The sequence below is a fragment of the Brienomyrus brachyistius genome, chromosome 18 (genome assembly GCF_023856365.1).
Source record: "Brienomyrus brachyistius isolate T26 chromosome 18, BBRACH_0.4, whole genome shotgun sequence".
Classification (NCBI taxonomy): domain Eukaryota; kingdom Metazoa; phylum Chordata; class Actinopteri; order Osteoglossiformes; family Mormyridae; genus Brienomyrus; species Brienomyrus brachyistius.
Genome location: NC_064550.1, coordinates 1797128 through 1822500, shown reverse-complemented (window position 1 = coordinate 1822500; position 25373 = coordinate 1797128). Strand labels below are relative to the sequence as shown.

The following is a 25373-nucleotide window of genomic DNA, read 5'->3' as shown; positions in this document are numbered from 1 at the left end:
CAGCGTGCATGAGTGCCCCCCCCAAAACAAACTCTTTTCAAGTAACCATATACCTCACTGACACTACCACAACTACAGGCTAAGGCGATACGTACGCCTGCCAAAAAAGTGATATGATTTCTGTACTCAAGGTGTAAAATGCATGAAAACACAGCACTTGGCAAGCATAAAAAACAACCTCTGCACAAATGGTTCCAGGTATTGAACCAATCTGAAAATTTTACTGCTTTTTTCTCTGGATTGGCACACATACAGTGATGGGAAAAATACCAAGAACCGGGCTTTAATGTTAAGCCATTTCCAGCACTGCACACTAGTGGGAAAAAAAGGTTTAAACACTGCGATTCACATCCTGTGTATGTATTACCCTGTTTATTGTAGCAAACACTTGTTTGGTATACTACTCTGTTAAATACAAATATCAACATAAATAATAATTTATGTTGATATGAAATATTCAGGCATACTCAGTGTTTCATTTCAAATCCATTTTGACGGTATAAAGAGCCAAACTAATTTTTTTAAGTGTTGCTGTCCAAATACTCATGGACTGTACTGTACAATTAACCATTTTCAAACTCACTGCACGTCCAAATAATGCTTCTATTATTTTCTTTTTGCAACCAAACCCTCCTCCATCATACCACCTCTACGATGCCTTATACAATGAAAATGAAATTTCATCATTGCATGAACGAACCGTTGTAAGTAAGTAAGTATTGCAGCAATACATACTGCTGATGTGCCCAGATTATACACACAGTATCCCAATAAAGACTAACAAGAACGTTTTCCTTTTACATGCTGCATGGCTAGATGAACAGCGCTTCAGTTCCCAAACCTCTCCTCAGGGGCACCACAGTCATTCCACGTATTTATTACATTTCACCACCAGCTCAATTAATGAACTTAATTAGTAAAATAACTCAGTGATGTATTGATTACCCTCACTTCAGGTGTACTCGGGGTCGAGTCACAAAATAACTGGGTGTATGTGATGGTGGCTACAAATATTCGGGTGACTTGAGGAGAGGTTTTGGAATGGCTAACCAGGCACTTTGACAGACATAATATCATAGTTTTATACCTAAGTGAAGATCATTTTAACATTTTAAAGACTTTTGCACAGTACTGTATAATATATATCTACAAAAGCCTCCAGGATTAATGAGTTGCCATAATTAAAATTTTTCATATTATGTCGTGTTCTTGAAAGAATGAAATGAAATGGATAATCTATCAGATCAGCAAAGAGGAGGCAGCAGCAAACACCTGACTGACTGCCCACTCTGAATTTCTAATCAGACATTTTATCACATTGATAAACATTTTATAGGGGAATGCGATTTCACCTTTCGCACGTTTCTATGTCGAAGCAGAAACGTTTGTCTATTGACTCAGTCCTGCGTCTGATGCACAATTTAAGTTTCAACTCCACAGGGCCCTGCAAGGAATAATGAAAGAACAAGAACGGTATTACAGAAAATAATTTAAAAATATTCCAATTAAAAAAGCTAGAAAACATCCATTATGACAGGCAACCCCTGTGGCCTGTGATACGAAGTGGGGTTACTACCTTATCGGGGTTACTCGTCGGATTTAAGGTAGCACAGTTTAAATCACTTCATATTCGTGCACTTACATTTTGCCCAAACTACCTTAAATCTGACAAATTACCCCGTTAAGCCAGTTACCCTGCTTTGCAGTACAGGCCCCTGGTAAGTTTTAGTAACTGAAAGTTCAAAAGTCTAGCAGGAGAAAAGAACAGTGGTGCTTGTGAGGAACCAAAAGAAGGCAATGATGTCACATAATGAATATCCCGAATGAATGATATCACATTCCCTTAACAGTGTTGCACACAATCATTACATGTAATTATCCATCCATCCATCCATTTTCCAAACCGCTTATCCTACTGGGTCGCGGGGGGTCCGGAGCCTATCCCGGAAGCAATGGGCACGAGGCAGGGAACAACCCAGGATGGGGGGCCAGCCCATCGCAGGGCTCACTCACACACCATTCACTCACACATGCACACCTACAGGCAATTTAGCAAGTCCAATCAGCCTCAGCATGTTTTTGGACTGTGGGGGGAAACCGGAGCACCCGGAGGAAACCCCACGATGACATGGGGAGAACATGCAAACTCCACACACATGTGACCCAGGCTCGAGACTCGAACCCGGGTCCCAAAGGTGTGAGGCAACAGTGCTAACCACTGCACCACCATGCTGCCCCACATGTAATTATGAATATTTAAAAATAAAAATTATAATTCAATAACTTACCTGTTTGGTAACAGGCTTCTGCTCTACAGGAATCATAATGAGTAGCTTGCTCTCCTTGTAATACTTGCAGTAATATTTCACCCATGTAATACCCAGAGCCCCTTAAACATACATGAAGAATTACATATGATTCATGTGCACAAGGATCATGAAATCTACACTACAGGGCTAACAAACAAGAGGATTTGCCTGTTCAATTTACAGAGCAATAACTTGCACGAGCCTTATTTATTGCTATTCAACAATTACAATGATTATACTGGAATTGAACCAAAATGAGAGAAATATGCAGGTGGTTAAATTTCAATTATGTAAAATATGAAAAATAAATTGGCTGGTTTGCGGAGGACATTTGTGAAATGGATTACATTTCTCCTGTGAGTACAGGTAGCCTTCAATGGTGGGCTGGCCGGGAATTTTGCACATCTGAGGAGAGCCTTTCATTCTCTTCATGAGCTCCTCCATCTCTTCCCGGGTGCTTTCAAAGTGGTTCCTTGTCTGAGAGACATATTGATTCAGAGGATGTCAGACAGCACTTGAGCTAAAGAAGTTTTTTTTTTTTTTCCTCCGAATACTGCAACCCATTAATAATAAGTACTCACATTTTGCAGGCTGAGCTGCAGCTCTTGCTTGTACGGCATGAAGTCTTGAGTTGTCTCAAAGGTGAGGCTATTCAGTGTCAGAAGACTCTGGAGGAAAGCTAAAACCTGCATTGTAGATGGCACATTTCTTTAAAGTCACCTGTATGGTTTCATCCACATATAGATAACAGATGGCATAGACAGGCTCCACTGAAATTAAAACTTAAACTTATTGCACTCACAGGCTCCACCGCGTCGAATTTCTTCCGGTCTTGCACCTGCTGTATCTGGTAGACATACTCCACTGAGGACTCGTAGAAGTTTAACCTCTCTTTGTCAAGCTGCTCATCAGCCTGGAATTTGACCAAGCAAAGAAAGTCAGGAAAGTGAACTGGGAAGGAAACCACATCGAGTCTTAATAAAAGTACAACAGGATGGTATGCAAGGAGATAGCATTCCCTGTGCTGCTGTATATCCTGCAGTTCTGCTCAGGCTTACTTAATGGAAATGCCCGGAATACGGCGGAGCATCAGTGATGTCTGAGGTCACTTTAAAAGTTTCATTCTAAGTGCCTGCTTAGCTCTTCTCATGACAAACTAGGGATATTTTTAGAACTTTTAAGTCAGTTTGCCCACCTATCATTTAATCTGCTGCAAGAATCTCATCAAAATTAAGAGATGCAAGGATCTTTAGATGTCCTCATTTTTAAAGTTCCCTGTGCCTACATGTTTACTAAACAGGCTGATCAGGATTCCACATACTTTTAAGTGAGTACAATTAAATTCCATTTTCTGTAGCATTTCCTGGTATTTTCGAGAGGTATGTTTACATTTCGTGGGAATGTTTCTCTGTTTGGATAAGCAACTGGAAAGACTACTTTGGAAGTATAAATATACAAATATAACATGGGATTTTGTGGCCTGTTCTGGATGTACTAAGGAAAGGGGGTGGATGGATGATTTTCAGGTCACAAGATTTAGTAATTTAGTAACTAAACAAAAGTATTGGTAACATATTACTTTACAGGGTTACAAATTATGTAGTAGTACACTGTTACTTAATTAATACAGAACCTAAGTGTTAGTTATAAACTAATCCCATGTTCGTTCATCATTATTCAATCATAACGGTTCAGGTATTTCACGCAGTTACTATATTCGTTCATGATTTATACTTAGTAACTGAGTTACTATGTTACTTGTGTCCCCTAAGGTGTTACCATCTGCTCATGGAGAATAATGTAATGCAATAAAATAAGTAACATCCACAGTATAAAACCAATATTAACTCACCTCTTGTAAGTGAGTTTCCTTTTTTTTGGACGATAAGTTTAAATGTTTGTCCAACACAGAATAATATTTCTCACTTTCTTTCTCAAACTTCTTTTTTTTCTCCTAAAACACAAAATCACTTTTTCAGTAAAAAGGTTCATTTGATCTCTTCAGACAGATCATTTAAAAAATGTATTCAAGTACTAATCCTGCATTTATGGAAAAAGCCAATATTAAAATAAACATAAATAAATACACATTCTAAGTACTGTACGATTAAGAGAAAAAAAATCCAAAAATTTATTATATACTATGTATAGCATGTAATTAAGACTGTTGACAATAAGACTAACAGCCCAAAATGACAACATTCAACTATCAAGGAACATTTATCCGGAACATTCAAAATGAAACAAATTTCAAAGGTATATTAATGATACCCTGAATGTGAACTTTTTTGAGTTATATAGCTTTCAAAGAGTAAAACTGGACAGAACACTCAAATGTTTAAGCTATAATGATCATCTAATTGGTACAGTATAAGCATGTAATTACCAAACAGCTTTTAGCACATCTACACTGACACTCGTAGCTCAAAAGTTTCAGAAATTATGTGTAAAGCAAGAAAGGTCAGACCATTCCATTATGTATTTTTTTAGTAATAATTTTGGCATGCCTGATTTAGCCATTTTTCAGTATGAGGCTGTTTGAACATAGAAGTATTTTCAAAACATAAACGCATGACAGGGAGGAGCCTTCTGTTGTAAAAAAGCACGCTTAAAGACAGGTACATGAGCTCAGCAGCCCGGACACTTGCGGAGCCAGTTCCCGACTAGGAAAAACCCCCGGCACCAGTTCCAGCACCGCATTGGTGGAAACAGGGAATTGGTGTAAAATGTGGAAACTGAACTTACTACAGCTAGAGTGAAATCACCGACTTACGTTTACAGTTCATTAAGAAAGCCAGCAGACTGAAATACGGAGCAATAACATTCCTTCTAAGGGCGCTGGTAAAAGTTTAAAACTGCAAGAATGTATTTATGACTGTGAGCTCTTTCCACCATGTTGAACTGGCTCCAGCTACAAAAGTTCTCTTGGCTGCCAGTCAGCTCGGCTTGGCCCACACAGTTAGGTTAGACGTTTGTCGTTCCCCGCCGTTCGGCAGAGAGGATCTGCACCTAATTAGCACTGACGTGATAGACTGCAATCTGGACTGCCCATGGGCAGCAAGAAAAGAGTATCAGGGCGTGTGGGAGGCACTCTCTTTAGATTTCTCCATCTTTATGCGATTTCAGACTCCAAGGTTCACGTCCATATTACATATAAAACAGCAAAAACAAAAACATTTATTGCATCTATAATGTGCAGTTTCTGTTAAGTGCTTGCAGCCAGCAAACATTCACTATTTAAACCATGTTTTTTTCCTTAGCTGTGAGACATTGCAATATTTTCTTTCTAAGATTCAGCACTTCCCATCTAATGCACACCACCTGCTGGTGGTTCTCCATAGCGTTACAATGAAAACAGGAAAACACACCAAACGCACGTTAGCAAATACCACATTATACTGTTCTTTTGTCAGTAGATTTTATACGTACATACACACGTGCATACATACATACACAAACAGTGCACACATACTAAGAACATACACACAGTACTGTGCAGTCAAATTGATGTTTACATGATCTTCGTGTTGATGTAAAACTATGATGTTATGCCTGTATGCTACTTAACCATTTCAAAACTTCTGCTAAAATCAACCCAGTATTTTCAGCAACCCTCCAGTACAGCCACGGATTTTGTAACTTGATCGCTAGCACATCTCACAGAGCTGATCAATATCTCATTCACTTTTTTTAATAATTAACTGATTAAATTTAATAACTACATGGAATGGCTGAGGTGCCCCTGAGGACAGGTTTGAACATAAAAAATTTACGCACGAGAGGAGGTTATTCGGCCCATCAAGCTCGTTTGGGGAAAAGTTAACTAATAGATTACAGTTGTTAAAATCTTATCTAGCTCTGATTTAAAGGAACCCAGGGTTTTAGCTTGCGCTACACTAACAGGAAGACTATTCCATACTCTAACTACACTCTGTGTAAAGTGCTTCCACAAATTCATTTTAAAATGTTCTCCCGCTAATTTCCACTTATGGCCATGAGTTCTAGTATTTAAACTAATATTGAAATAGCCATTTAGCTGAACAGCATCCAAACCTGTTAGAATCTTATATACCTGGATCATGTTCCTCCTTAGTCTTCTTTGCTTGAAGCTAAACAGATTCAGCTCAGCTAACCTCTCCTCATAAAACATTCATCTAAGACCAGGAATCATTCCTGTAACCCTACATTGAACCATTTCCAAGGCAGCAATGTCCTTCTTAAGATATGGTGACCAAACCCGCACACAATATTCTAGGTGGGATCTTACCAAAGATTTGTATAATCGTACCATCACCTCCCTTGACTTAAACTCCACACACCTAGGGATGTAACCTAACATCCTATTGGCCTTTTTTATTGCTTCCCCACACAGGAGAGAGTGGGACATGGAAGCATCAACATACACACCGAGGTCTTTCTCATAATCAGCTACCTTTATTTCAGTAGAACCCATAAAATATCTACACTTTATATGTCTGCTCCCTGCATGGATTACCTTACATTTATCCATGTTAAATTTCATCTGCCAGGTATCAGCCCAGTCGCTAATTAAATCAAGATCCCATTGTAGCCTCTGTGCTGCTAGTTTAGTGGGTGGGTGAAGCAGTGTTCATCTAGCCATCCAACTAGATAGCAATAACTTTTTGGAGAACAAAAGACATTCTTATTTGTGTTTATTGTGTCACTCTATTCTGACAGCCTGTTACACTATTTGCATGTGTTCTAATGTTAAAACTGCGTTTTTTGTTTTCAGGAAATATACACTTCCTACCTAGCTTTAAACATTTTACAGCTTCCTTTGATGTGTACAGCACTGTATATATAAAATAAACATACGTTTGTAAATAGGTACTGTACATATAAAGCAAACAAACTGTGTGTGTGTGTGTGTGTGTGTGTGTGTGTGTGTGTGTGTGTGTGTGTGTATATATGCACTGTATGCATACAATACAGTTATCTTTCAATATTCATCCAAGCCAGTCTTTCTTAAAATGAAACTGAGATGACTTATACAGTATTTGGATCTGTAAACAATTTCTTATTAAGTATTAAACAGAAGTACTGCAAGTTAAACGTGGATCATACAAAGAACTCTTATTATTGGCATATGATGCAGTTAAATCAATGCATGGGCAGTGGTGGCTTAATGGTTAGGGAAGTGCACTTGTAATTGAAAGATTGCAGGTTCGAATCCCTGAGCAGCAAGACACAACTGAGGTACCCAAAGCAAGGTACTACCAAGCACTGCTGCCCGGTCGTTGAATTAGCTGCCCCCTGCTATGTCAGATTGCCACATATGGATTTAATGCAGAGGACACATTTCATTGTTGTGCTGAGGTGTGTCAACAATGACCACTGATCACCAAATTCTAAAACTGTGCTCTGTTACACAACATGGAAACCGTAGAAGATATGAGCAGATTTCAGAACAACAATTAAAATGTGCATACAATTTAAAAACTCAGTTTTACATGTGAGAGAAGAAAATATACTGTTTATACTTGTAACTCTCTAGTATTGTTTTATTGTCTCATGCCTTGACTGTAAACTGTCGGATTTGGTTGAATTTCCAGAATTTTCTGACTAGCTCATCGTGTTCTTTGATGTCCTATTTCCTTTTCCCAACATGCAGAACACAACACATTCCTTTGACTAAAATGACGCTGCAGTCATTTGAAGTGAATTCATAAAAAAAGGTTGTGAAAAGGCGATGTGGGAACTCAGGTCAAATTTTTTTGTACACCTTATGGATGACTTAAGGATATTCGGGGGGCCTCTCTCGGGTCACCAAGATTCAAGTTCACGAAGTTCCATAAAACAAGGAAGAAGCCCTTCATCAATGAGAAACATGGAAGAGCCAGACCGCAGTTTACAACAAATGTATATTTTACACAGTAACATAACAGTAACCCATAAACTGAGACATGAGTGAAACAAAAAGTTTACTGTAGTCTCTTCATTTTTCTCCCCAGAGCTGTGCTTGCTGAACATGTAAACTCTGCAGAAACTGCTTCTCTTTCAGGTGGATGAAGAAACTCAATGTACGCGTTAAAAGTGGAAGTATATAGAGCCGCGACGGAAACCATAACAACACAGAAACCAAATACTAAATATTAAAGAGGAAGTGGAACGATCTCTGCAGTGAATCATCTCTGATACAAGACACTTGCTTTGTATGGACTCCCAGCACTTACTTTTGTGACTCCTATTTGCTCTTTTCGGAATTTCTCCAGTGGTTTAATCAGCAAGTCACAAGCATTCTGAACCTGCAATAAAAGTGGAGACAGGAGTAGAATTTGATCAGACTTTCATTTCCCTTCACAGACCTCTGACTCTCTTTTACATGCAGCCTTACCCCACCCCCCTAGCTAATATACAACTCAAACATAACTAATTAAGTCACAGTACATTTCGCATACTTTATCACAGATCCACAAACTTTCAACGCACAAAACTAAGGGTGTCCAACAGATCCAGTGAGCCATAATGGCAGTGAATGTTGCTTGTAAAATATACTGTAGTGCATTTGGAAAATTTACTGATGTAACAAAGCTTAACTCATAGATGCAAGCATTAAATGACTTCAGCAGGTTTTTAGAAATGACCTACTGCACTCTAAGTGAGATCTTCAAGACATTTTTTAGTTAGACATTTCAGACTCAATTGCTCCAGCAGAGGGCAGTCTTTCTACCTAAAAAGTATGTCACGGGTTTTACACACCTATGTCACATGATCTTTTTTTTCAGCTTATCACTCAATAATCATAACAATAGTGGGAGTGGTCAGTTGCATTCTGGTTTTGATAAATTATGGGGTACATGATTTGGGAAACACTGAGTCATACAAAGCAGACAACAAATGACCTATTTACAGATGAGCAAACAGAGAATTCAAAACAAGGCAAGATTCGACACAGACCGACATTGTAATAGTCAGGTTCAAATGCAAATTGGGGTATTATGATTTAAGAGACAGTCACACCTGAACGGCTTACGTAACCTATCAAGAAACACCAGAATTTAATATAACGTTCTGATTCTTTGCTCTTCTGCCACGGCCATTTTTTGTGCCAAAGTTGTTTTTTTTTCGACAAAGGTTTCGATTCTGTCCAACTGCAGAAAACATCTGCCATCAACAAGGTCATTTCATTAATCCTCATTACCATCATAACCACCACTTGTAATCCAGTTTTCAATGTTGTTTTCATGTGAGATTTGTCTGCTTCTAAAACGATTTCCAGTAGTCAAGTATGATTATTTTTATTTTCACCTGAGATTTGTCCAGTGAGACCTATAGCCATCAGTTTTAAGTGGAAAGTGTCTACTGGGAGGTCAATAATTTGCGTTATAATTAAAATCTTTTTCATGTCAGTTTGGGCAATTGTTTGTCTACTTCAACTGTATGCATTCAATCACTTCCGAGTACCTTCTATGCAGTACATTATCGTAGCAAGCCTGAAGCCTAACACCTTAAGCACATGTTACAATACCAAACAGGGTGTTTCCCTACACACACACACACACACACAGACACACACACACCTACCCAATCCCAATCTTAACCATAAGTAACATTTTGTGTCTCAGGCACAGCTTTTGTACTGTAGTATGACCCTGCATATCATTTCCATCCATAAAACACAGGACCTTTGGGTATTTTAGTAATTTGGTTGCATTCACAGACTTTTTTTTTTGTTTTTGTAAAATTGAGGTTTATACTTTTTGGGCTTGAAAAATGTACCCACAAGCTCTTAAAAGTAACAGGTTGTTCACGTTGTGGGGACATTTGGTACAACAGCTAAATGTTCCCACAATGTGGCAAATACAAACCCGCACATGCATGTGCACGCACACGCACACACACACACACACAAAATTCAGACAGTAATACTCCTGAACTGCATGTCTTCCAACAATCATAAAAAATGTGCAAATTCCAGAGAGACAGATGAACATAACTCTGAGGTGGCTGCACCAATCTATTTTATAGTTACCTCTTCCAAAGAAACCGATATTTTAAGTAGGATTTCTTGTAATAAGGAAAAGCAATTATAAAGCCAGTATAGGAAAATGGGCATAATCTCTATGGCATCTATTCCAAAAGGAAAAAAATGGCCGACCAAAGGATAAGAAGACAATAGTTATCTGGCATCATTGCTCTCAGAAGATCGACACATGTGATTGAAAAACAACACTCTATTGCACTCAAAACAGCAGAGGCGGAAAAACATTACGTCACGCTTACCAGCATCATTCTGTCCTCCTCCACTTCTTGTAGCAGGCCAGAAAACTCCCGAAAAGACTCAGCTGAGAAGAAATCACACTTATTTTTAAAAAATACAGTCATAGGGAAATGATATGCAGGGTCATACTACAGTACAAAACTTGTGCCTGAGACACAAAATGGAATACAATTACTGTTTTCAAGTCCCAGAAACAACATGTTTAAACCTTCACATATTCAGCAGAAATGAGATTAAGATTCACAGCACACCCCATGTTCAGCCATTATTTTTTGATAGATACTTAAAAAGTCATACAGAAGTACTACTTCACTTACTATTAAAGTTGGGGGTGATGTTTCATATTGACTTTGTTCAGCTGGAGATATTTGGAATTACTGAATCAAATCAAATACACAATTCAGTTCAATTAATGCCTGTATCTACGTTCTGAATTTTGAAGACCTTAATCTGTCCACTTTTCATACATATGGTAATGCACCCAATAATATATTCTGTGTATGGGCTTTATAGGTACACTTTCTTGCACAGATCACTTAAAGAAAGTCAAGCTGCTTAACTCATTGTCTGTGACCGGGATAAGTGCAAGATGTAAATGAAAAAAACTGCATGTTTTTGGGCTGAGGAAAGAAACCTCTGTAAACAGGAGAAGAACATGCCACACAACACAGACGGACAGACAGACAGACCACACACACACACGGTTAGGGCTGTGTATCGGACACACGGCCACTGTGGTGCATGATGGGTACGGTGCAGCCAAAGATGCGACAGCTGAAAAGTTTTAGTAAAATAAAACATGCAGTGGAACTGAGTCTTGGGTTTCTTCTTTTTTCATCTTCATAGATGGTTAAAGGGCTATTGTCAAAATGTTTAGCTACCAACCTGGTCATTCTTGGGTTAATTAATAAAGTACACACACTCCCCCGGTTACAAACGAGATCTGTTCCTTAAGTCTCTCTCTAATCTGTAAGTCGAAACAGGTAATGTAGTTCTTATTTGGTGTCAGTAAGTCAAATGTCTGTCTTAGTATATTATATATGTATGTATGTATGTATGTATATACGCTACCTTGAGCCGAACCCATGCAAAGCTTTCATGAGCTGTTTTCATGAGTGTCTGCCTTCATTATTAACCATTTTGCTGAACTCCATATAACGAACATAACAGGCTTCATGGCAGTTCCATCCTAAGTACAAGTTGTCCGTATGGACATTCTTTACCTGGGGACTCCCTGTAGTGCTAATACTCCTAAACAGCTTTAAAGCTCTAGCAGATCTTTGCTTATTCTCCAAACCAATAACGATCTGGAGGCAGTTAGAGGTCAAAAGGTTCACAAACTGTTGTCATACTTGCTTGCGTCAAAAAAAAAGGTAATCAAATTCTTTAAGGATCACTATCTTTGAAAAACACACCCAAATTTGCCTCTCCCACACTGGCTTTAAAAACCGTCAATTCAATGGCTGTCAGAATAGTATCCAGCAAATGCAGTGAGTTTTATAGTGGGCATAACTGGCAGACCTATTGGGATAGGCCTGGGTATTCACCCTACAGTATGTGGGCTGATGCTGATCATCTGCTGAGGACAAAGCAATGACTAACCGTAGCCAAGTCGAGGCTGACAAACTGGCTTAACCCAACCCTCTTTTAGCTGCTTAGAGTCATCACCTACATTTTTTACAATAGGAGCTGTGTTTATTTCCTGCACTGTTAATCAGTCGCGGCCATTGGGCCTCCCGCGAGGAACACCAACCGAGTGCAGGTAGCAGCTGCTAATCATTCAAGAGAGTGATTCAAATCCACATTAGGACAAGTTAGAAAGTGACTGGCAAACAACCTGCTAGTTTCTCTTTCTATCCCTGAGCATAAATAGCCTAGAGACCAATAACTCATCTGTACCACCCATCTGTACCACCTGTGGCAACTCATCTGTACCACCCATCTGTACCACCCATCTGTACCACCTGTGGCCTTCAGTTGTGCCCGGCAGCATCAAGAAGGAGCATCTCTCCCTACTCACAATGCCAACAACCTCCACCTTCGGAGCTCTTCATAGATCACCCCCACACTGTCCCATTCATAACTTTCCTCAGCAACTCTGTGTTTCTTAAGCATCCTATCCTGCTACACTGTCCGCTGTCAGATGACTCTCACTTAACTCTTGAGGTACGTGTAAGGTTTGCTACTTCATCAGCTACTAAATAGGGTCATAATACCAAATATAGTGTTAGTTGTTCCATTGCTTCAGTGACTAGCAGTAGTGTTTGTTACACAACTCTACAGTCATTCCCCATCACTGGGGAGGCATCTAGGGAAACCGACCTTGAAAAGGCATTTGAGAATACTGGGCATTTTCTTCTTAACAGGTTTGACTTGGTCGTCCTGCTTAAGATAAAACTTAAGAGAAGAAATGAGGAAAATGCTTGTATACTGGCCAAACCTGTATTTAATATCTTCCTCTAAAGGAGCTACATGCATGATCAGTCCTTTTCAGGCAAGGCATGTTAATGAGACTGCATTATCCATCCATCCATCCATCCATCCATTTTCCAAACCGCTTATCCTACTTGGTCGCGGGGGAGCCGGAGCCTATCCCAGAAGCAATGGGCACGAAGCAGGGAACAACCCAGGATGGGGGGCCAGCCCATTGCAGGGCACACTCACACACCATTCACTCACACATGCACTCCTACGGGCAATTTAACAAGTCCAATTAGCCTCAGCATGTTTTTGGACTGTGGGGGGAAACCAGAGTACCCGGAGGAAACCCCACAACGACATGGGGAGAACATGCAAACTCCACACACATGTAACCGGAGACTTGAACCCGGGTCCCAGAGGTGTGAGGCAACAGTATTAACCACTGCGCCACCATGCCACCAGACTGCATTATCAATTACTAAATATCAGGATCTCTCCGATCCTCCAGCACTGCTAGACTGGTCCCACCACCCCTCAAGGCACAAGGACGACACACATCTCGGCTCTTCTCTGTCCTGGCGCCTAGTTGGTGGAATGAACTCCCCCTTAATGTCCGAACAGCGGAAACCTTGGCTGTCTTCAAGCGACAACTCAAAACTTTCCTTTTTCAGAAATACCTGAAGTAGTACTCTGTATTCTTACCCAGCTCTTTTCCTTGTGTATGTGTGTGAGTGTGTGAGTGTGTGTGTGTGTGTGTGTGTGTGTGTGTGTGTGTGTGTGTGTAAAAAAAAATTGCACTTTCTCTACAGAGTATTCAGATAGATGGTATTCATAGCCTGGGTCCTTATTGAGCTAGTATCGGAAAAATTCATCTCAGCGTCTTGAAGCACTTATGTAAGTCGCTCTGGCTGAGGGCATCTGCCAAATACTGTAAATGTAAATGTAAATATGATAAACTCATACTGAAGCCATAGATGTAATCCTGTTATTGACCTATCCTTACGAAACCTGTACAGAAATATAACAGTTGTTTCAATCTTGGTTTAGACCACATCACATAGAATACGGAAATTGTGTCACTAAAAGTAATGAATGACTCGCTTATGGTGTCTGGCTGAATGTGTGTCCTTGTCTGAGCTTCGAGATCTAACAGCGGCATCTGATACCGTAGACCGTGAGGCGACACATAGTGGTTTCCTCACTGCCAACCTAGGAGGCGCTAAGTTGGACGTGCCTGGCAAATGACGGCGACTCCAATCAGGGGGTGAAACCCTCCCTTTCCAGGCTTAAAGCCTTAGGCATAGAAGAAGCAGAGGAAGGAGGAAAAAAGTAAGGGATGCTGTTGTGCGTGCATTTTGTGGGTGGAAAATGGAGAATGGCTGCCCTGAAGAGAGCGCCACCTGCTGGGGCCACTGGCGGATGACTGAACACCCTTTTGCTACGGTTTTCCCTCATGTTCCAGAATAAACTTTGCTCCTTGTGGGACCCGCAGAGTCTCCCTTCTCCTTTTCCCATTATAAGACAATAAAATTCTTTTGTATCACTCAGAATCCTTAGTTGGTATTAAAGGACTGGCTTTGTCCTGGTTTGAGGATCTTATCTAACTTCACACTATAAGTTTATGTGACCAACAAACATCTGAATTAACCAGAGTGATCTATTATTGTTTACGCTGCATAAACCTGCTGACCAGAGTTGAGGTACGGACTCTCGGGTCCATGAATGAATGAGCTCTGTCTTGTCTCTCACTCAGGCTGGGTTTTTAATCAGCTTTGAGATGGACTCGATCACCAGTGACTCTAAAAACCTTCCCATGGTGCATGTCTGCAGCCTGTATGCAGCTGCAGCTTCCAGGCCGAAGATACACAGCTATACATATCAGTCAAACCAGGGGAGCTGTCACAGCTGCGAAAGATACAAAACATTTTGTTGGATATGAGGAGTTTGATGGCCAGTAACTTCCTCCTATTAATATATTTAAAACAGAAGTATTGCAACTTGGCACTACAGGAGTTCTGCGTTTGCTTAAGCTTGTAAAACTTGATTTCTTTTTTTCTGTTGAACTTGGTCACGTGTTTAAAAATCTTCGCATCATAGCTGACAGATGCCTTTTGATGATCCCATGCAGTGTTATTTCCATTTGACGAACATAGCAAGGTTCTTATTCCCTTTCCTTTTTATAGCGATGTTAGGAAGCTTGTCCCACTAAGGAAATACGGGCAAATTCCAATCAAGGAGAACATGACAAACTCCAAACACATGGAGCCTCTGATCCCAGAGGTGTAAGACAACAGTGGTAAGCACTGCACCACCATGCCGCCCCATGTGATTCATCCATGATCTGGGAACACCAATCCATGGCTTTATAAGTTTAAGACAGTATTACTGTAATTAAGTACTGTCTGGAAATATCCCAGACTCCTTAAAGACTTCAGTTGGCACACAGTTATTACTAGAATCAGGAAGTTGGTTCATATTAGCCATACTTTTAGTACGTACGTTCATGGGTGTGAATCAACTTGAGAAATTTAAAAATGAAGTGTTTCGTTCACGATACCTGACCTGCTGGATTGCATTCCATACGTGCATATAACTCAAAACGTCTTTAGTTCATCTCCCGATCATCAGCCGGCCGGCAGATAGTCCATCAACATCGAATCAACACGCAAGCAGAATTATAAGCATGCAACACTAACCATTATTATTAATGTCTGTGACAACTGTTCACCTGACATACATATTCGAATAAATCCAGGTTGAATAGAAAGTTTGACGTTATTTTTATTCTGTTATGAATTACCGCTCTCTTACAGCCGCGCCCCATTGCCCCTGAATGCGACTTAACAAATGACAATGGGGCCGAGTTTAAGACTTTAAGGCGGGAAGTGCAAACGCCGTCAGACCAAACGACCATGGTCGGTGCTTCCCCACATCATGTCTAGCTTTTACACGGCCACAGCTCCTGAGTGCGACATGAGTTTTTTAGGACGATCGATCTAAGTTTAAACAATATCTCATAAACGATCTAAAAAAAAAACAGGTTTGCAATGCACCACGGACCTCCGAAATATCTGGTTTAAAAGGTGCTGTAACATTACGGAAATGGCGACCCATTTCGTTTTATTTGAAAGTGATTTTATTACAGTAAATCTCATGACATCATTCTTTTGTTACCCCTAAAGTTAACAGGAACGTTTGTAGCTCCAAAAAGCAGTGCATAAGTCGGCTGACGATCGCCCATACGTACGTACGCGGGGGGGGGGGGGGGTCAACTACCCAGCGTATGTGTGCGTACGGAGGGGGTCCAAAAAAAAAACGCTAAAATGTGCGTATGTACTAAAAGTATGGCCCCTTAAGTTATGCATTGATTTTAAGATACCTTGACTAATCTATAGATCTTTGAGCAGCCTTGATTACCTGTGTGATGTTTTAGTTGCGTACAATGCTACTACTTTGCTCTTCTCTCAAGGAGCTTGTTATCTATTAATTGCCAGAGTGGAAAGAACCACTTGGGCCACAGAGCAGTTTCCTATAGAGTTCCACGGCAGTGGGATACAGGCTCACTCCAAATGTTTAAGTAAGGGACAACAAAAGGACTTGTTTAGTTTAGTTAACAGCTTTTGGTAGTTACTCAGTCCCAGCTGAAGTTATAGTCTCAGGCAGAGACCAAGGTGGGGATCACCATCATCAACTTTGAATGAATGAACTGTACTGTGAGGGCTGTCACTCTGGCTTTGCACGCAGCCATGTGTTACTGGAGCTCTGCTCTTCAGGGATTACTCCTGCCTATGTCCCGGCCTGCCTTTGCTTCCTAGTTCTGCTACCATACCATGTACTGTCCTTATCCACATCCCCCTGGGGGTCCCCGAGGACCGGCTTGAAAAACAATGGCCTAAGCCCGCTTACTTGCTCGTCACTGCTAGATCACACCTGTCAACCTGCCTGCCTGAACCGCAATGCGCAGAACTACCTGTGCTGTTCCACCATCTGCCCGGATGTACCCCGCAGGCATTCACGTGAACTTGTACTGTCCGGTGCCAGCCAGGTCTGTCATTGATGTTGTCCATCGTGCTGTACTGTACCCTACCCTGTCTTTTGGAGGAATAAAACCCCCATCCCTGACTCCATTGCTTGGCTGCCTTCCTGCCCGCCGAACGATCGTCTCACAAAGAGCACCGAAAAGCATATCTCACTTATGTGGATGTGTTTGCACAGCGTAAGAAAGGTAACTTCCTTCCATTACTAATTTCACTTCCCCCATTTCTCTTCTGTTCTCCCCAAGAGTCCACCCTCAACCCTCTACTGTATACAGATTAATTCTTAAATATCACTTTTGTAATCATCATCACAATGATTTACTACATTAGTAGTCAACTACCTATATGGGGATGATATCTTTTGCAAAACACAGAATAATATTCTTGTATTGTAGTTACTGACATAAATATCATGTGGTTCAAAACCAAAATGAACAATACATCTTTAAAGCAGATGAACACTAGAGAGGAAATCTGTCTGATTGGGTGATTCAGATCATTCACACTACTTCCTGACTTATTCAAACTCAATTATGATTATTAGACCATTAATAGTTTACTTTTTCAAACCCTTAAGACTTCCCAGCGCTGGGAATGTCTTGTGTCTTCTGTGAAATGAGCACTCAGATGAATCACTACACAAAACAATATCTGCATAATCTCTTACTGCTTCATCCTGCTGCTAGGACACCAACATAATGTGACTTACATACAGGCATTCTGTAACACATTCAATAAAGGCTTTATGAAAAAGAAATTGCAGCAATGTTTATTAAGGTCTATGTTAAAGTTATACCATTAAAGAATAAGAAGATACCTTGAGTACTGCGTAGACTTACCAATGTTCATCTCATCATCAGTCAGGGAATCGCCAATGAAATCAAACTGAAAAGCCTGCAGCGTGTGAGCAAATTTCTGAACAGCCAGGGAATAAGCTGAAAGAAATACGCATTTTATGATTACAGAGTATCATGACAATATAGTAGGGTACAAAGAAATACCTTTTTATTAACATTTCTTTAAATGGATGTCAGAACACATCATATGGCCCAGAAGACAACACTGCAGGCCCTTACAGATTCAGAACATCAGGTACGACTGGGTGATGAACGTATAATTATTCACACAAACACTTCACCAGTGAAGAGTTCTTGATAATGTTACTGTTTTGTGAAAATGCAGTAGCTGTAGAAATTCATTTCTGTCGTGGTTCTGGCCTGCAGCTTTTCATGGCCGCAGTGTGGAAATGTCCAGACTGGAATGCATATTCCAGTTTAAGTATGATGCGTGACTGAAACCAGAGGTCAAAGCTGCCACCTAAAACTGAAACTTGCTGTACGGAAAGACTGAAAGTCAGCTGAAAAAATAAGCGCTTGTGAGGCGAGTGTCCTTATGAGAAAATAACTGAGATTAGGCAGAAACCAGTATGGATACCAATTACCAAACACATGTTCATTCCATGATCTGTCAAAAACAACTAGGACCAAATCTCACATTATATATATTGATTAGTATGACAAACATTTCATTCAATCTGGTATTTAATACAGTATTCTCATACATTGGGCATTCGCCTCCTTAATATTATTGTGCATATATCATGGTAAGTAACTGGATACTATTAAGATGTTTCAATAGAATGTCAGGGTCAGGTTAGAGTCAGGTTTGGGGGGGAGGGGGTATCGCAGAAAGCATTAGGCACAAGGCTGGGGTACATCCAGGATGGGAAGAACATGCAAGATCCATATAAACAGAGGGGATGTATGTGAGCTTGGTTGAAGCTGCCAGGAATTCATCATCTTTCAATAATCTCAAAGAACTGGAAGTTCTCACCTGTAAAGGGTGTAAGTTAATTTTAAAGGGTCAGGTTACATATGGTGGCTTAACTGAACCCTGTTGGCAAAAGCTGACACTATAAATATAATGACAACCATGGGGCACTTTGTGTAAAATAAATGTGTCGCCGTGGGACGGACTGAAAAACGATGAGGGCCATCCACCGAAGACATAGCTAACCAACCTTATACCGATTATAAGCAAAACAGCAGCACCTGAACGCGTCCTCAAATATTTGTGCTTAAAATGCACTATTTCCAGAAATATTCATCACGCACTTCTTACAATCCTGTCAAATCCTGTTTGCAGTTTATTGTTAATAAACCCTTAAGTAGACTGGCAGGCTCTTAGAAAAAAGGGTATAAAAGGTATATTATCCTCAGTCTTTTCCCTCAGTCTGTATGCTTGAGAAATGTTTCTGAAATAGAAGAAGGAATTGCGGCTGGGTGAAGGAAGTGAAACCAACAATTTCCAAACAGCAAACACCTTAATTCTGAAGCACTTTTCTCTTCTCATTTAAAAGGATTATGCCACTACAGCACCACAATTCCTTTGCGAGGTTAGGAAGCATTCTGATGATATATTAGCACTTTACATAAAATTCAGTGCATTTACATTTATTTGGCAGAGGGCTTTGTCCAATGTGACGTACAAATGAGGCGCCTAGCACATTAGCCGTTCCTGTGGAAGGTCTGCGCAGAGGATTATGGGAGCTGGGTTCCAAGCCACCCTAACCTCCCCACTGTGACTCGTAGAGGGTGACTGACAGGGATGTCAACACTGAGCTCAACACACACAGTCAACACGACACTTTAGTTTAATTTTAATTATCTATACATAAATAAATAGTATTAGACAAACCAATTACCACTCGTTAAATGGTAACTGTATGCCAAACACACATTAACACACTTAATTTGGCGTCTTCTAAACCATTTATCTTCCAACCACTTTTCCAGAGCACTTATATAATGAAGTATGGACTCCATTCCAGGCAGCATAAGGCACAACACACTAGTACACACAGGATGCCAGTCCATCAGAGGGCAGATACACACGTACTCTCACACACTACCTGAGGTAGAAATTTCAGGCCCAGAAAGTAAGAATCCAGACCATGATTTAGTTTCAACCAACCAGTTAAGTATGAGGAGTCACAGTCACAGAGCTCTCAACTGGTTGGTTGAAACTAAGTCATGGTCTGGATTCTTTCTTTCTGGGCCTGAAATTTCTACCTCTGCACACCACGGCAACCAGTTTCCCTGGTGAAAACGTGTATTAGCTGGGGAAAAAAAAAAACATGCAACTTCAGTCACACAGATCTGAGCTCCCAACCCTAGAGGTGAGACGCGAAGCCTCCCCTATGCATCATGCCCCATATAAACGGACATCAAAATATAATGCTAACACTCAACATGTGAGCTATTCAGCAGATATTTACATAAATGAAAGACAGTCAGTCCAAGGTTTATATGCTGTTAGTTGTCATTCATGCAAATCCATTTTAACCACTGGTAATGATCAGAAGGAACTTGACCTGTACACACCTGTAAAGTAGGACTTAAGATAATACTTATAATGAGTCCAGGGAAATTTCTACAATATATTATTATACTTATGTTATTACATTGCATTTGTGTACAGAATTACTGTATGAATTCACTTGTTCATACTTAATGTGGCACACAGAAAAAACTCACTGGTACCATATCTACTGTTTGCTAAACTTGAATCTTTACACGAGTTCTCAACATGGTACGGCTACTGGTTAGCAGGCAGAAGTAATGCATAGGCAGTACCTGTGCAGCAGGAAAGCTCTACATTCCCATGAAGGTGGAAGGTAGACCTCTCACAAAACGCAAATAATACCAATATTGCTACAGGCAGAGGTAGAAAGTTCAGGTCCAGAAAGTACAAATCCAGACCAAGGTTTTGTTTCAACCAACCAGCTGAAGACTCTGCCAGTGTGACTCTTTATGCTCAGCTGGTTGGTTGAAACAAAACCTTGGTCTGGATTTGTACTTTCTGGACCTGAACTTTCTACCTCTGCCCACAGGTTACATGCTGCTAGGTATTTATTCAGGGTACCTGAGGATGGATAACAAGCCTACAGCCCAAAGTTGACTATTTATAAGGATGCTTATAATTTGATTCACATAGATAATTTTATAAATTCTTCTTACGGATCTTACGTTACATGCTATATTTAAAAGAATTAGTCCTAACATAACAGATGAATTTACACAAATCCTTCACCTGTCATGGTTTTCCACAAAATCTAAAAATTTCAGCATTTTTTTTTCTTGGATTTGGAGAAATAATGCTTCTGGCAGTCGCTCATTCCACATTTCAGTGCATTTCAGTGCATCGAGATGCCAGAATTTGACTCAAACCTAATTAAGGTTTAAGGAGGGAGGTTCCAAAAATGACAAGCGCTCCTCCAGTAGCTTATGATTCTCACGCAGCACAACAAGCCACAGCAACAACACTTTAAATGCCTTATGTTGGTAGAATTGAGAAAGTGTACAAAAGAGCATTAATTATGTAGAATACAATGTATTTTAAACAAATAGAGTAAGTATTCATTCATCTTTGGGACAATAAATGAAGACTCTGCTCTAATGTATTTTGTAGGCAAAATAAATGAATAAATACATTTTAAAAATGCCATTATGCTTAAGTTTTAAGAGTATGTGATTCAGTATTTCTTTTATGAAACTTTTTATATTTAAAATAAAACAAAGGGTCAAATAAATACCTTCTAAATCATGACAAAAAGGCATTTTCCCATTAAGATACAAGTATTTAAATGTGAGCAATACATAACATGATGAATTTAGGATTCATACTTTTTTTTTTTTTACCTTATTTATACATGAAAACCATGACCATGAGTATAAAACTGCCATTCTGAGGAGTTAGGTTGCTATATGGGTTTTATTAGCCCATTTCCATTCACAGAACAAGAAAATCAAAATGGCTGCTCCCTCTAGCTCTGTGAGGAGGTAAACAGTGTGCTAGCTTGTCCACTCCATCACCATCACATCTTATCATTTTAAAAGATATAGTACAGAGTTTAAGTCGAATGAGATTGTAGGTGTACAGTATAATCAACCTTTTCTCCTCCTCATATGAACGTCCCTTATATAGTCTTTTATAATGAGCTACGTTTCAATAAATGTTTTCTGTCTTGTGGTGAACTCCATAAACGTACACAAATATGAAGACATTTCCCGTGGTTCATCATGTATATCTGCACAGCCTATGAATACTTTTCTGGGTATTTTCAGATATGTTGTTTCATACAGCCTACGTAACCCATGGTAATTAGATGTGGACAGCAAATATTCACAAAACGCGGCGTCGGAAACCTGGATCAATGCACTGATGACATGCAGTTATAGTAAGGTTTACCAGAATGAAAATGCATAACAGCATTGTCAAAACCGCATAAAAGTCGAAATAGTAAAGTAGCAGATACTGTTTGACATGACAGCACAGTCATCGGAAACAAAGTAGCTACCAGATAAAGCCGTATTCTTATGGACTTGGCCAATATGACAATTATCTGCTAGTTTCCAAAAGTGGAATAGCAAACAAAACTGTTTGAAATGATTAATATTCTCTATGTTATTTTCATGTATAACCATTTTATTGTCGTTTTTTTTTGTTTGTTTTTAACTAATGTTGTTATGATTAATCATCGCCACGATTAAATTATTACTTTTAAACAATACCATAGATGTAATGTGGCTTGTATTGTGAGATATGCTTTACGTTCTGGTCATCTTGCCAGATTAAAAAGTCCCCAAAGTAATTCAAACAGAATCAAGTCATTTTCAGATTTAATACCCGCCCGGATCAATTCTCGCCCGCCAAAAAAGTACTTACTCTTGATTGCAGTTATCACATTATTGCCATCTTTAATTAAATCCTTCAGGAACTTGCTTGTTCTTTCCAGTTCCGCTTCGTAGCATTTCAATCTCTCCCGAAAATCGGGACTGTCCAGATAGCAGTCACTAAACTCCAGTGGAGGGTGTCCCATAGTTTCTGAGCAACGAAATGCGCGTTAAATCGCTTAAAATGGATAAATGGACCTTATGGGCTTCAGATGACTCGATAGACTCCAAAAATATTAACTTGGAATCAGTATTCCACCTTTTTCACTGCGAAGATCTGTGCTTTACGTTTCACACATCCTCAGTGGGTATGTCCTACCAGAGGCTTGTTTTCCCAAAATCAATATTGATTATCCGGTCAGATCAGCAGCTTTCGGACACCGTTTCTTATAATACATCTACTTCAGCGGTATTTTCCCCCTTTACCTTCCAGGCGGGATTTTTCCATGCTCGCAATTTCAAATCCAACCCCAGTGTTAACTTTTTATTTTCAAGCGTAACATGAATCTGATCTTGGCTTTCAGACGATTTCCTCGTTGTATGCTCTGGAATATTGTACAGTACACGTTGGGCAAAGCGATGGACCTCCCATTTCAACATCCATAGTTTTGCCTTAAAGAGATAGTAGCATGCTCTGTTAAGAAAAGGCATGCATGCATGCACACTTAAATGCTTTATTGGACTAAAGCCTTCTCCAAAATCATTGAGTAATATTCTTTTGAAACAGTTGTTCGGATGATACTTTGTCCAAATGGCAGCTTGTGTTCTATAGGTTAATCAATCAATGACTATATTTGCATAAATTAGTACCAGCTTATTGCATATCCTATATATTTTCAAGCGGATGATGTTTTCAGAATAACACAACTGATAGTGAAACAAAAAGGGAATCGACGTAAAATTCAGTTGGTGCAGTAGCATCTTGCATTTCTGTGAAAAGACGATGTTCTATAACATTGTCAAATTAAGTTACTACGTTCATAACATAATATAGTTTTTGGGGGGAACAATCTAATGTTTGACTTGGAATGTGTCCCGATTTTTCAGACATGATCAAAAAGTTATAAATATCACTACAACCCTCGTTGGGAGTCCTTGGTCATATCTATCATACGTAGTGAGTTTTCATTCTTTTCAAAGCTACAAACATATGGGAGAGTGCTGAGTATCTAATCACATACCCCTTACTGGGATAGTTATTCTGCGAATAAAGTTGTTGCAACTACATTATTTAAAATTAGCATGTCATGCCTGCATATTTTTTCGAAAACGCAGCATTTTATATGGTAAAGTCTACTGAAAGTAAAGTAGTTCCGCATGGGAAATTAATTAAATACAACGCTTCCGTAAAATGAGGATTTGCAAATATACTGACCCGCCACGGTATAGGATGTTTGCTCTGTGCTTTAAAACGGTGGGTAACGCTGTTGCCTCCCACCACCAACACTGTGGATTGAAAGATCATATTCTGCCCGTGTGATGTTGGTTTTCAGTAGGTATTCTGCAGTCCAAAGACATGCAGTTTGACTACTTGGAATCCCTGTGTCCAGACATTGACTGCAATCCTGCTTTATCACCTTTGCTGCCTAGGACCTTTGCATACCTGGCTCTGGATAAATTGTTGGAAGTTGGATAGTTTACAAGATACCAGATTAAATGTCTTAATACATTGCACATCCTAATTGTTTTTTAATAGTAGGGCTGACCAACCCTGCTCCTGCAGATCTACCACCCTGCAGATCTACCTTAGGTGCTTCGGTGCTGCCCTAATTTAGCACACCTGATACAAATAACCAGGCCATTCAGTAGCATCTCAGTATTAAAACCAGCTCAGCTTAGGTGTGTTAAATTAGGGCGGCACCTAAGATCCACAGGCTGGCAGATCTGCAGGGTGGTAGATCTGCAGGCTGGTAGGGCTGCAGGAGCAGGGTTGGTCAGCCCCGTTCTGTAGAATCAAATAATATAGTTTGTGTGTCTCATGATATGTTTAGTGTTTTTTATAGATATCGGGGAATATTTACATCTGATAATGTGCACATGAAGTTTTTGTGGGGTTTCCATGTAGAACAGGACATCCAAAAACTCTTTCATAATTATGTTCAGGAATATCCATCCATTTTTTGCAACTGCTTAGCAATTTCACTGTCACAGCAAACCTTAGGCCTATCACAGGAAACACAGCTCACAGGATATCCTGGGCAGCATGTCAGTTCATAACAGGGCACAAGCCCACTCAGACATGCACATACAAAGTAAGAGAATTGACCTAAACTTTGGAATATGGGGGGGGAACCAAAGGACCCTGAACGATCTGGTTTGAGCACATGAAGAACCATATTCACAGAAGCTGAGAAGGAGTCAAAATCACAAAAGTATGAAGATAAAACACTAACCACTGACCCACAGCACAACCTCTGCCTAGATGCATAATTTATGTAAGGGATAAACCACAATGAGGTGTGCAGTAATATGAAAGCTAATCAATGACAACTGCTAACCAAGTTGAACTTGATTATTTTTGTATAACCACATGCATCGAAGTGGTTTATCTCTGTAATACGACGGCTATTGAACAAAAAATAAGAATAGAATAAACTAGTCACGGTAAGTTTTTCAGAAGAAAATTATT

At 39.8% G+C, this 25373-nt stretch overlaps 1 protein-coding gene across 2 annotated transcripts in view; it reads right to left on the bottom strand.

Annotated features, from left to right (window-relative positions):
* Positions 1-23321, bottom strand: part of ophn1 (oligophrenin 1) — a 39838-nt gene extending 16517 nt beyond the window's left edge. For both annotated transcript variants that reach the window (XM_048984641.1, XM_048984642.1), the window contains exons 1-10: positions 22737-23321; positions 17849-17944; positions 10554-10615; positions 8504-8575; positions 4162-4263; positions 3112-3222; positions 2891-2995; positions 2657-2786; positions 2289-2389; positions 1353-1444 (exon numbers count right to left, since the gene is read on the bottom strand). In XM_048984641.1, the coding sequence (XP_048840598.1) occupies positions 1353-1444; positions 2289-2389; positions 2657-2786; positions 2891-2995; positions 3112-3222; positions 4162-4263; positions 8504-8575; positions 10554-10615; positions 17849-17944; positions 22737-22890 (1025 nt within the window). In that variant the 5' untranslated portion in view covers positions 22891-23321. The remainder of the gene's footprint in view (positions 1-1352; positions 1445-2288; positions 2390-2656; positions 2787-2890; positions 2996-3111; positions 3223-4161; positions 4264-8503; positions 8576-10553; positions 10616-17848; positions 17945-22736) is intronic.
* Between the last annotated feature and the right edge of the window lie 2052 nt (positions 23322-25373).